General features: G+C 46.0%; 1 protein-coding gene across 1 annotated transcript in view; it reads right to left on the bottom strand.

Annotated features, from left to right (window-relative positions):
* Positions 1–12,224, bottom strand: part of Rgsl1 (regulator of G protein signaling like 1) — a 60,092-nt gene that overhangs the window by 29,356 nt on the left and 18,512 nt on the right. Inside the window, 6 exon segments of the mRNA XM_036201965.1 lie at positions 2,717–2,824; positions 6,550–6,775; positions 7,460–7,522; positions 9,378–10,345; positions 10,693–10,854; positions 11,751–11,855. Of these exon segments, the coding sequence (XP_036057858.1) occupies positions 2,717–2,824; positions 6,550–6,775; positions 7,460–7,522; positions 9,378–10,345; positions 10,693–10,854; positions 11,751–11,855 (1,632 nt within the window).

Here is a 12,224-nt window from a genome sequence, read left to right as displayed (position 1 = left end):
TCCATAGGAAGAAAGACCATGTAGCTGGAGAATTCAGAACAGAAGCAGAAACTGCAGGGCATGGCAAAAAGGCTGGCACAGTGTGAGGAGTCCAAGTGGGCTGGACTTTCCAAGTGGGAAAGAACGTCCATATAAAAGCAAAGAAAGCAAGCCAACATGGACCAGCGTTCTACCTAAGTCAGCAAGCTAGGCAGAATGAAAATGATAATCCCCTAGGTGTGGGCCTGCATGGGATGTTGTCGGAAGCTGAGCAAACTGAGGATATCCATGTTAAGGAGTCATTGCATGTGGAGTAAGAAGGTCCAGGCAAGATGAGGAGAGAGCCTATCCAGGGGATGGACAAGGCCCCTAACAAGGATGAGGAGCACATACATCCCCATGAAGGGGTAGATGGGTTGAAGATGGCGGTCAGAGCCTTGAGTGGCAGGAAGAGTGTCTACATGCAGTGATGGCCTGACATAAATTGTTAGATGTGGGGAGCCAGACTGATCCAAGAGGCCTTAGAGGCCCCCACGAAAGAACAAAAGCTGGAGCCAGTGCCCTGTAGAAGTCAAGGTTGTGGTTTCTGGGGACCCAGTTCTTCCCCCTTGGCTATGATTATCAGTCCTTAGACAGCTGTGTCTGAGATATCCTGTATTCTCTTTGCCAACATGGAAGTAGCTCACTGCTGACCTTGGTCATTTTACTCCCCTGCAAATAGTATATATGATGCTGTAGTTCTGAATAAACTTGCTTGGCATGGCATCAGCTTATGCAAGGCGTTGTGGTCCCAGCTATTGCTCTTGTCTTTATTTCTCATCCTGGGTCCTCCCACTTGACACCTCGCCCTTTGGAACCCTTGTTCCTGCCAGTTCGGGTTCATTTGAGTGAGCAGGAGGAGGAAGGTTTTCCCTCAAAGGATCAGCCTGAAGGTGACTGTGGAGTTCTAGCCCAGTAAGGAGTTGCTCATGCGTGAGGTGCTGGTGCAAAGCACTGAAGAGTGGGAGAGGGGAGACGGGCATTTGTGAGAACAAAGGGGTGGTAGTGAAGACAGGCTGCTCCCACGATGGGGCTATAAAAACAGAAGTAAATTCAACACAATGGGAATCAGGATTCTCGTGATCAGAGAAGGGAAGCATAGATATGGAAAAGGAGGAAAAGAGAATGAGCCCAACCTGTGGGGATATTAGGGTGAAGGGACCATTTTCATGCTGCTCTTTGGTATTCCTCAACCCAATATTGATGATATATCATCAAATGAAGCAGCAACAGCCAGAGAACTCATGACCATGTGGATCTCAGACACATTAGGGATGAGAATCCGGGTTATTCAGCCCTCCCTGCCTGGTAGGCTCTCCAAGTCCAGCAGAGGTACCAGCTGAGAGGGATGACGGCCCAACATGGGGAGCAGAGAAGGGAGAGGAGAAGCTTTCCCCTCTACACACATTGCAGTGGTGCAATTTTCTTTCTAGAATACATTCTCCAAGAAACCAAACGGATCTCTGGAGAAGCTGCTCCAAGATACAGCGGAATTTCCATTTAAAGCAAGTGGGCACAAAGGTTGAATTTTCATCCTTTGGGATGAAACTACTCTTTCTCCCAGCTGTGTTGGCTACTGATAGCTCATGACTGCCTCTGTGACCCGAACCACAGGATATTGAGTGACCCCAGTACAAAAGCCTAGGTACCTTCCCTCAAAGAGGGACAACTGTAAAGGGCCGTCCTAACTTCTGAGCTTCCCTGGTATTTGGAGAGTTCTGCTGTCAAAGCCTCAATGCTTTCCTCACTCAAACATTCTTCCACAAATCCCAGGCTTCAAAAAGAAACAACAAAATCTCTGACTCCAGGAAACTTGGCAGAAGACAAAATCACATTATTTTAAAATGTCTATTAAATAAGAAAGACAAAATGAATGACGGGAGTATAGCATGAAGGTCCTTGCACCTACAGATCTCCAGAGAAACCAGGAATGTTAAGCACACAGGATTGTCTTTCAAATGGGAAAGATGAAAAACCTGTTCTTCCATCCAAACAGCAGAGAACTGGTCGAGATTAATAGCGTGGTGATCTGTGTTATCTGTTGGGCCATGACATATCAAGCTCATACAACCAAGACCAGAGGTGGATAGTAATCTAAATGACCCTGATAGCCAGAGGCTTCCCCAAGATCCCCCAAACAAAACCAGAGGTGGCTAATAGCCCAAATGACCTCTATGCTATCTGTGAGGCTAGGATAGACCCTGAGGCCCTTAAGCTAGTACAGGTAGCCTATCTCCAGAACCCATCTTCTTGAAGAAAATGACATGTACCCTGAGTTGAATTTCAATTTAATTATGCTTCTTTGTACACTGGAGATTGTATTACACCAGGAGACTTTTTTTTTTCAAATTGTATTGAGCTTAAATACATTGGGAATAACCACCTGTTATTAGACCCCCTGAAGTCTGATCCAGGTTTTCATTTTTATCTCTGTGTGGTTCACTTCCCTGTATGACACCTGCAGGGACCCCCTCAAGTGATCTTAACTGTCACCAACCTCAATGATTTATAATTGCCTTTGATTTGCATCACACCCTCTAGGACTCTATAGGAGTGGGGACACATGGTGACTATCTCTGAAGTATTACCTCCTTGCAAACAAGGTATGGATCCTCTTTGGGCTTAGGCCTCCAGAGTTTGGAAATTCTTAGGTTTGAAAAAAAAAGCATTGGCCTTACATCTAACCTTAAACACTTGCCTTTTACAGGTGCCTTTTCACAGTATATTTTAAAGTCTTCACTGATCTTTTCTATGGCCAACTTTGGATTCTTATAGGAGAGCTCCTCAAAGGTCATCTTGTTCACATCTGTGAAGGAAAAAATAAAGACAAAGTTTAGCTGTCCATTTAGGGTCAAATATCCATGTACTTTTCTTGAAGACATTGCCTTTAAAATATTATTTGATTTACATCGAGTATCTACCTATGAGTGAGTACAAACCATGTTTGTCTTTCTGAGTCTGGGTTACCTCACTCAGGATGATTTTTTTCTAGATCCATCCATTTACCTGCAAACCTCATGATGCTATTGTTTTTCTCTTCTGAGTAGTACTCCATTGTGTATATGTATATTCTTCAGTTGAAGGGCATCTAGGTTGTTTCCAGGTTCTGGCTATTACAAATAATGCTGCTATGTACATAGCTGAGCATGTGCCCTTGTGGTATGATTGAGCAGTAGACAAACATGGTATGTACTCATTCATAGGAGGATACTAGATGTAAAACAAAGGATGACAAGACTGCTACTCACAACTCCAGGGAGGCTACCTAGTAAAGAGGACCCTAAGAAAGACACAGGGATCACCCAACGACAGAGAAATGGATGAGATCTACATGAGCAAACTGGACGTGAGGGGGGTGGTAATGAAGGGCAAAGGTCGAGGGAAAGAGAGCTTAGGGGAGCAGGAGATCCCAGCTGGATCAAGAACAGAGAGGGAGAACAAGGAAAGAGAGACCATGATAAATGAAGACCCCATGGGAATAGGAATAAACAAAGTGCTAGAGAAGTCCCCAGAAATCCACAAAGATACCTCCACTATAGACTACTGGCAATGGTCAAGAGAAAGCCCCAACCGACCTACTCTGGTGACCGGATGGCCAAACACCCTAACTGTCGTGATAGAACTCTCATCCAATGACTGATGGAAACAGATGCAGAGATTCATGGCCAGGCCCCAGGTGGAGCTCCAGGAGTCCAATTGGCAAGAGAGAGGAGGGATTATATGAGCAAGAGATACTGAGACCATGATTGGAAAAAGCACAGGGCCGAATAACCAAACTAGTGGAAACACATGAACTATGAACCAATAGCTCAGGAGCCCCCAAGTTGATCAGGCCCTCTGGGTAGGTGAGACAGTCAATTAGCTTGAACTGTTTGGGAGGCACCCAGGCAGTGGGACTGGGACTGTCCTTGGTGCATGAGCTGGCTGTTTGGAGCCTGGGGCTTATGCAGGGACACTTTGCTCAGCCTTGGTGAAGGGAGGAGAAGACTGGACCTGCCTGGACTGAATCTACCAGGCTGAGCTGAATCCCCAGGGGAGTCCTTGCCCTAGAGGAGATGGGAATGGGGGGTGGGGAGGGGCGGGAGGAGGGAGGACAGGGGAAGAAAAAAAAGAAGAAAAAAGGAAAAAGAAGAAAAAATATTATTTGAATCATACAATCGTGTTTAAATGGGCTACTTACACCAAGAATACAAATTATCTAAGTTAAATTAGAGTTAAACATAGACTCTTCTCCATTCTAGAGTGTGGGTTCCACTGTCTTTGCTAGTACAGAGATGACATTGAAGGGACTATTGTTACTTCAATATAAGAGGTAACTCATTCATCTGAATGGTTTTTGATCCCTTCAAAACAATCACCACTTGAAAGGAGGAGATGCAAATGAATTTCAGATATTCTGCTATTGCATTAACTTTTTTGCATACACGTCAAATAATTGGTTAGGATTTTTCTTGTTCTGGGCTTTGACTTTTTGTGAATTAGTTTCAGAACTAGCAGCTCATAGGCCGGGATCATGTAGGGTTTTTGAGAATGACAGGACCTTTCATGGTCAAATTGTACACGACACAAGGACCTAAGACGCTAGATACTGAACAGTCATGGAAGATCAACCTGGATTAATGACTCATTGTCTCATGCCAATGAAAGTGAGAGACACAGAGTCTCATGGGAAGTGAGCAAGCAGAATAGGCTTTATAAAGAATTATTACAAGAAAGTAAAACATTGAACACAACTAAGTGGGACTTCTGAGAGTGAGAGAATGGTTCTCAAGAGTGGGGAAATGGTTAGATTTTCTTTTGTAGGACAACAGTAGAAACTGAACAGAGGCTCAGGTAATCTCTACTGAAATCGCTTAGTTCTCTGGGCTACTATGGGCTGAGACAGTGGAGGGCCCACATGCCCTATGCGTGTGTGTGTGTGTGTGTGTGTGTGTGTGTGTGTGTGTGTGTGTGTGTTGGTTATATGCTTCCTATTCAGTTAGGGATAGTTGAAGCCTTCTTTACCATCTCCAATGCCGGCTGTCTTAGTTATTAACCTTGGCTATTGGTTAGCTGTTGGTTACTTGCCGAGTCCCACCTCTCTCAAAAGCCCTACATCATCCTGGTTTATGAGCATCTTGTTCTGAAATGATGTCACAAAAATCAAAGCTCAAAACAAATTATTTGATACAGACATCAAAAGACCGAAGCAAGAGCAATTACAACCTCTGACCTTGTAGGCATCTTGTTATTGATTATGCTAAGCTCTCTGGCTTTGCTAGTTATTGACCCCACTGGGCACTAGTTAATGGCTGGGTGCTGCTAGCTTAGCCTTACAAGTGTCCCAAATGCTGTGAACAGTCTAAGCTCTCTTTGTTCTCACAGCTACCAAGAAGTAGCTGCAATGTTCATGGTAATCTCTTTGTGTATAGAATGGTCTGGGGTCTCTTTCCGAGATGGAAACAGGTTCCTTAGGATCCATTCTTACAGCTTAGACTATTACAATTAGTTCCATTAGAAGCACCGTGTTAAAAGTAAGGCTATGCAATAAGCAACAGTGCCTAGCATGGGTCTCCTAGTGAGAAAAGGGCTCCTAGAAGCTAGCCAGTCAGCCCGCCATCACCGGCCTTGCTTCCTCAATCCTGGCTGCCTCTTATGAGGGCCACTAGCCATCTCATAAACGACTGGAAACATCTTTGTTTCTCATCCTTAGTGCTATGGCGTCAGTGTTTTAAGCTTCACATCCCCCCTTTTATTATAACACCCATTTCTACTGGAGGGTATGTGCAAAACTTGTAGTTTTTGGTAGGCGTCCCTTTCCCTTACTGCACTCTGTGAAATAACTCATGCCTCAGAGATACTAGCGATAATTGCAAACCCTTGCTCTTTGGAAGTAGGTTTCTTGTTTCTTTTTCTAGAAGCAGCCACATATGAATTCTCATCACCTGTGGTGAACTGGTACTACACTCTCACAATGGGCTGTGACAATAAGGTTACAAGAGCAAGAGATGTGACGATGTTCAGGACAACAGAAGCGGATAGCAGCCTCCTGCCTCATTTGGTGTTGAGTCCTTGGGTTTGTTTGGAACTCTCTGGATCATCCAAGAGAGCCATATGGATGGGAGTTTCTTCTTTCCATATGGAGGAAACCAGGGGCAAAGTTATAGACTGCTCCTTGGACCCAGCTCTGAAAGCTGTGGTGGAGTGGGAGTTCAGATGGACGTCACAGAGTGTTCGGTGCTGTGGCCATGCTTCCGTGGGCACAAGTTTTCCAACTTCAGTGCCCCGGCTTCCAGAGATCACAGTACATTTGCCAGGGTTCGGATCCTGATGGCCATTTTCAGTGTAACCTTGAAGGGTGACATTGTTTGGGCGTTGGTTATTAGTTACTTGATGAGTTGTTTTGAAGATCAGGTGAGGTAATCTTTGCAGTGCACAGTGCTGATTCATAATGAAGGATCACTGATAAAATGCGTTTTATATTTTCTAGTTCTCTAAGTGTAATGATAAAGTAAAGAAAAGAAAAGAAAAGAAAAAAGTGACTGCCCTTACCTTGTAAGAACACTGGAGATGTCGTCAGTTCTACCCGGATAGAGCCTCCCTGCTTCAGGTTCTCAGTGGCCACTTTTTCCCACTGCATGGACTCCATTTCCTGCATGTTAGCCAAACCCTGGCTTAACCTCAGAGATTCCTGAATCCTTTTATACAGAAGAATGTTCTCTTCTTTGCCTGTGGCTTCTCTTTTATGCCACCGGGCTTTGATGAAGCGTGATTGAGTCTGAGAGGGGTTGGGAGAAGAAGGAGAGACAGTTGTGGGGATCAGCCAGAAGCAAGAGAATTGTGACAACTCAGCCCTCCATCTCTATGCCTCCTGGTCACATAGACTTTGCCTGATGGTCCTTAGAGTGATATGCCATGCCCGCCTCATCCTGTAATCCAACTCATTTTCTCTAAGAGAGAACTGTACGTGAGCATAACTTCCTCAGAGTTAGCGATGTATTGAGTCTTTCTCCTTGAGAGCTCTATGTTCTTTTAAAATCTCTCTCTCTCTCTCTCTCTCTCTCTCTCTCTCTCTCTCTCTCTCGTGTGTGTGTGTGTGTGTGTGTGTGTGTGTGTGTGTGTGTGTGTGTGTGTGTGTCTGTCTGTCTGTCTGTCTGTCTGTACAGGCATGTGTGGTTTCAAAGGCCAGAAGAAAGCATCAGAAATTTGGGAGCTGGAGTTACACACAGTTATGGGCTGTCCAATGCGGGTCTTGGCAACTCGAGTCCCCTGGAAGTACAGCACATTCTCTGAAACCCTGATCCATCCCTCCAGTCCCTCAGGTTCACATTCTTTAGAATATCGGCCACCTCCAGTTGCCTCCAGGAAAAAGTCCCAATTTCATTTACTTTGCGCCTCTACAACAGAATCACTCCGCCCCCCCCCCCCCCCCCAATTACCCACAACCCAAAGTCCCTCCTACTGAGAAAACGAGAAACCAGTAGTCCTCTTCATTCAGGAATTCATCATACCAGGGACTGAGCACCTGAAATCCAAGCACAAGGTGAATATTATGAGATGGGCCCTCAGCTGGCTACGTCTTTACAGCTTGTGACTAGCCCACACAGTAGACATCAGGGTCTGGCTTTTTTCACAGTGGGAGATCTAGTGAGGTGGCAAGCATGAGCTACGACATCTGGGCGACATTCCCTCATTTTATTGTTTTAATATAGCAGCCCTCATAGTCTCTCTGTAAACATCAGAGAATAGCAATAAATACACATTGAAAGGGCAAAGTGGCTCATAGCCCTTAACATCTGCATCCTGCATGCTGCCTACTGCCTTCCCAAAGCTCTGTCTTTGAATCTCAAAATGGCTTTGAGAACCAAGCAACTCTGCTCTTGCCCTCCCGACTTGGAGACCTCTCCCGATGGTGAGTACTGTTTCACACATTCGGGCAAACAAAACCTATGAATTGGTGCTAGGCTGAATTTATTTATTCACATTCTTCCTTTACTTGGCAAATATTTTCCAAGTGCCTCCCATGTGCCAGGCACTGTGCAAATTGCTGGCCCTAGACTTGTACCAAGGAGCTCACCTCCCAGCAGGTGGGCAGCAGTGTGGTACTTGTGATGTGTATGAGTGTGACAGACATACAGACCAGAGTTCTCTGGGAAGAGAGAGAAGGCAACAGTTGTATCTGATCAAGTCAGGAAAACCCAAGAGGAGTTTATAAAGGCAAGAAAATGTCAACTCAAGTTTGCACCTTTCAGGATAAGTAGGAGTTTAACCAGAGGCAGCCGAGGAAAGGGCATTTCGGGCGGCAGGAGGATCTTAGGCAAATGAGTAGAGAAAGGGTGTGTTGGAGGACAATGGATATTCTCTGAAATACTTCTGAGGAGTCTGGGAGATAGAGGCATGGAATGAGACGAGGCAGAAAAAATGGGTTAGCACTTTCTCTCTATGAGGGGGTTCAATGACTTGGCTCAGTGGCGTGGGCATTATTTTGCCAACGGTGAGGTGCCTACGGTGTTTTTAAAAAACTGTCTGATGAACTCTGTAAAGCAGTATGGTGAAATGGCTCAGTGGTTAGAGCGCTTGCCACTGCCACCAAGGGGACCAGAGTCTGGATGTCTAGCGCCCACACAAATGCCAGGAAGGTGGCAGGTGACCTGTAAAATTTCAGCCTTCAAAGATGGAGACAAGGGACACCCTGAAGCAGCTGGTTATCAGGAGTAGCTCTATCCATGAAGAGTAACTCTTTCTGTGAGCTCTGGGTCCGGTTGAAAGTGCTCGCCTCAAAGAGTAAGTTCTGGAAATGGGGTCCACTGGGGCTGACCGTGTAAGTGAAGAAAAGCACCCTAAATCGAGCAAGCGGTGTGGGTACATTTGCTCTCTCTGCTCTTGAGTGTGGATGGGAAGCTTCAAGTCCCGCCTTGACTTTGCTGAAATAATGAATGGCAACCTCAAACTGTAAGCCAAATAAACATTTTCCTGCCTTGTTGCCTTCTGTCGGGGTATTTTATTACATCAACGGAAATGAAATTAGAATGAGAAGACTCTACTTCCTAGTGCCTAAGAGTTCTTAAACTTCCTTCAGTAAGACCCTTTGAATTTCGTGGTTTGGGGAGGCTGCATTTGAAGAAGGAATGAACAGCAATGGAAGGTGGATATTTGACTACACATTCCTCCACTCAACTTTGGAGTTTTTGATTGCTTCGAGAAGTCACCAAACTTTTTACCTTATAAAATTAACTAGAGCCCCAGTGTATAAAGGCTTGTGTGGATTATTCTGCCTTTAACAAAGCAAGTACAGATGATCAGACAGCATTTTTTTTTTTTTTTTTTGGCCTTGACCTAGTCTGCCAGATACTAACCCATTTCTTTGAGACACAGCCTACCTTGCAGATCTCTTTCTGGGCTTTGGGGATCCAGGGATTCACATCCCCAGAAGGCAGGAGCTTCTTTAGGCCCTGAATGGTTTGAGGTTTGAGCGGCAAGGGTGGTCCAAACTGCTCATTCAAGTAGAGCTCACAGATTCTGTTACCCAGCATGTGACGGAAGAGGGCTTTTCCACTCCTCCTGTTGTTCATCAGAACACTGAGGAAATGCTGCAGGTCCTGCCAAAGGTCCAGGAGTTGCACCTCCACCTTCAAGTTCAGCTTCTTCAGGTAATACCGGAAGGGACCCCCTGCACAGGCATCAGCACACAGGGCCCAATGAGTGTACCCAAAAGGGAGGCCTCGCTTGAGGGACTTCTTGACTGCCAGTGGGGTAGTGTGATTAATGATGGGAGTGGAAGTTCTCAGGTGGTTAGAGAACTTTGTCTCGAAGAGGCCCCCCATGTGGAGTTGGATCTTGGATCGCTTCTTCATGATGGGTTTCTTGGCATGCTGAGTATCCTTGTTCAGGATATGGATTATTGACTCCTTTGAAGAATCTACTCCTGGAAAAGGCTTTCTTAAAACTACCTTTTCTGGAACACTGGTCTCTTCTTGGGCCTTAGTGGAGACTTCTGGCTTGAGGTCCATTTCCAGAGGCCACAAGACAGGATCAATCAGTTGCCACAACTTCCTCTTGGCCTTCCTGCTTGAGTACTTCTTTTGGGAGTGGTGGGATTTCTTGATGCTCATGTTGAGAGGGAGCCCCCCTGGATGCTTGTAGCAAATGCTGCACAGGCGAGTCTCATATTCCTGCAACAGGTCATGACACGATTCCTCGTCGGCCATTGCTATCTTGGCATGGGTGTAAAAGTTGGGAAGCCAGTAGCTCTGGATTTTGAACAGAGCCACTTTCTGCATGTGGCTTAGGATCTCCCTTCTGGTGGTGGACTGGTTGGGATGCCAGATGGAGAGGTTCAGGAGGGACTCTGGAAGAGTGGAGAGAGATCAAGGGTGAGAAGGAAGAGGTGTAGGCCATGATGGTGAGAGGGGATTTGGAGATTTTCTGAATGTTTTTGTGTCTAGTATGTTGCTTGTTCTGGATGAAACCCTGGGGGACAGCTGCGTCTCAGGAAGAGCTGAGCACCCTAAGCATAGCTGGTGTCTTCCAGCCCTTTCTCTGTTACAGATGGTGAGTTCCACTTGCGCCCCTGACACCAAGCAGATGGAGAAGGTAGCCGTGTAGAAAGCAAAAGATGGGGGATAGCAGATACCAGCCTGAGCTGTTGGTCACATCCCACAAGGATTCGTCTCACGCATGCGCTATAATTCTTACTGATGTTCATATTGCAGAGAGTCACCACTGAGGAGCCTTCCTGCAGATGGGTGGCCTTGAGCAGGAACAGAAGGGACAGATAGTAGTCTCTCACATTCACGTCTGTCTCGTCTATGCTCAGGATCTTCTCAGCAAGGATCCAGAAATCCAGCAACTCTTCACCTACAGGCCAGACAGGATAGACACAGAGCTGCACTCTAATCCCGCCCCTTGGGTGGATGTATCTGAATGCAGCTGCTCATGCCCTCCCAAGGCTTGCTCTGTTGTGCCAAACACCATCACTAGCCAACTTCCAGTTAAGACAGTGTCTCCAGAAAGTCTCTAGGGTGTGAGGATGGGAAGCATGGGGAAAATGGACTTCACAGGAAAGAGACCTTCATGTCTTTCTTTGGTTTTGCTTTTAAAAAACAAAACCACTTTCAGGGAAACTGTGACATTACAAATCACGGAATATTGTGTGTTGTCAGAAAAAGACCTCAGGAAAAGGATATTCCTAGATCATGGACTCTGACCAGCCTACAGATGGGCTGCAGTCCAAGGGTGCCAAAGACCATGTCTGTTTCCTTCCATAGTGGAAGCTTTAAGAAGCAGGAACTTACCAGGCAGTGGTGGTGCCCTTTAGTCTCAGCACTCAGGAGGCAGAAGAAGGTGGATCTGAGTTCGAGGCCAACATGGTCTACAGAGTGAGTTTCAGGACAGTCAGGGCTACACAGAGAAACCCTGTTTCAAAAAACCAGAAAAAAAGGAGGAGGAGGAGAAGGAGGAGGAAGAAGAAGAAAAGGAGGAAGAACATATGGCTCCTGTGCATCTTTGTATTCCATCCAACTATCGAGGTGGCTGCCACACAGACATGGTTAGCAAATACTGTTACATAGATGAATGAAAGAGAATTGGATGGCTTTTTTTTTTTTTTTGCACCTTATTTTTGGATCCTAGTTCCCGAAGGCTTTCATCCAAACTGCATCATTAAATACATCTAGATTTTCCACAGACACACATAGCTGCCATCTGGGGTTTGCACAGCCTGGAGACTGTTAAGAGCTTTTTGAGAAACCTACCTGCACTGCCCCTGAGGTAGGAGTAGAAACGCCATATCCCTCTGACTCCAGCGACACATTTTTCCAGAAGCCACTGGTCTGCCTTTTTCCATCTCATCATCTTGGCTGCCAGGAAAAGTCCGTGAGAGAGGGGCTGGGAACTCTTCCTTTTCTCCTTCCTTCTCTCAACCTTGCACACCACCAGAGCCCCATTCACTCTGTGTGAGTCAGTTAGATGAATGGGGGCCCTGGCTGTGATGCCTTTGAAACTAGTCACTGGGCCATCTGGTAACAGGTGTCGGGGGCATATGCAGGGACTTCATGTGTGTCTATAATGCACAGCTCTAAAATACCCTCTCCCCCACCACAGTCCTTATCTGACAATGGTATTGTCCTTAATATCCATTTGAATCTCTCCTCTCTCCTTCTCTGTCCCTCCTGCGTGTGTGTGTGTGTGTGTGTGTGTGTGTGTGTGTGTGTGTGTGTATAAAATGT

The sequence above is a fragment of the Onychomys torridus genome, chromosome 11 (genome assembly GCF_903995425.1).
Source record: "Onychomys torridus chromosome 11, mOncTor1.1, whole genome shotgun sequence".
Taxonomy (NCBI): Eukaryota; Metazoa; Chordata; class Mammalia; order Rodentia; family Cricetidae; genus Onychomys; species Onychomys torridus.
The sequence above is the reverse complement of the archived record's forward strand: the minus strand, read 5'-3'. Positions and strand labels throughout refer to the sequence as shown.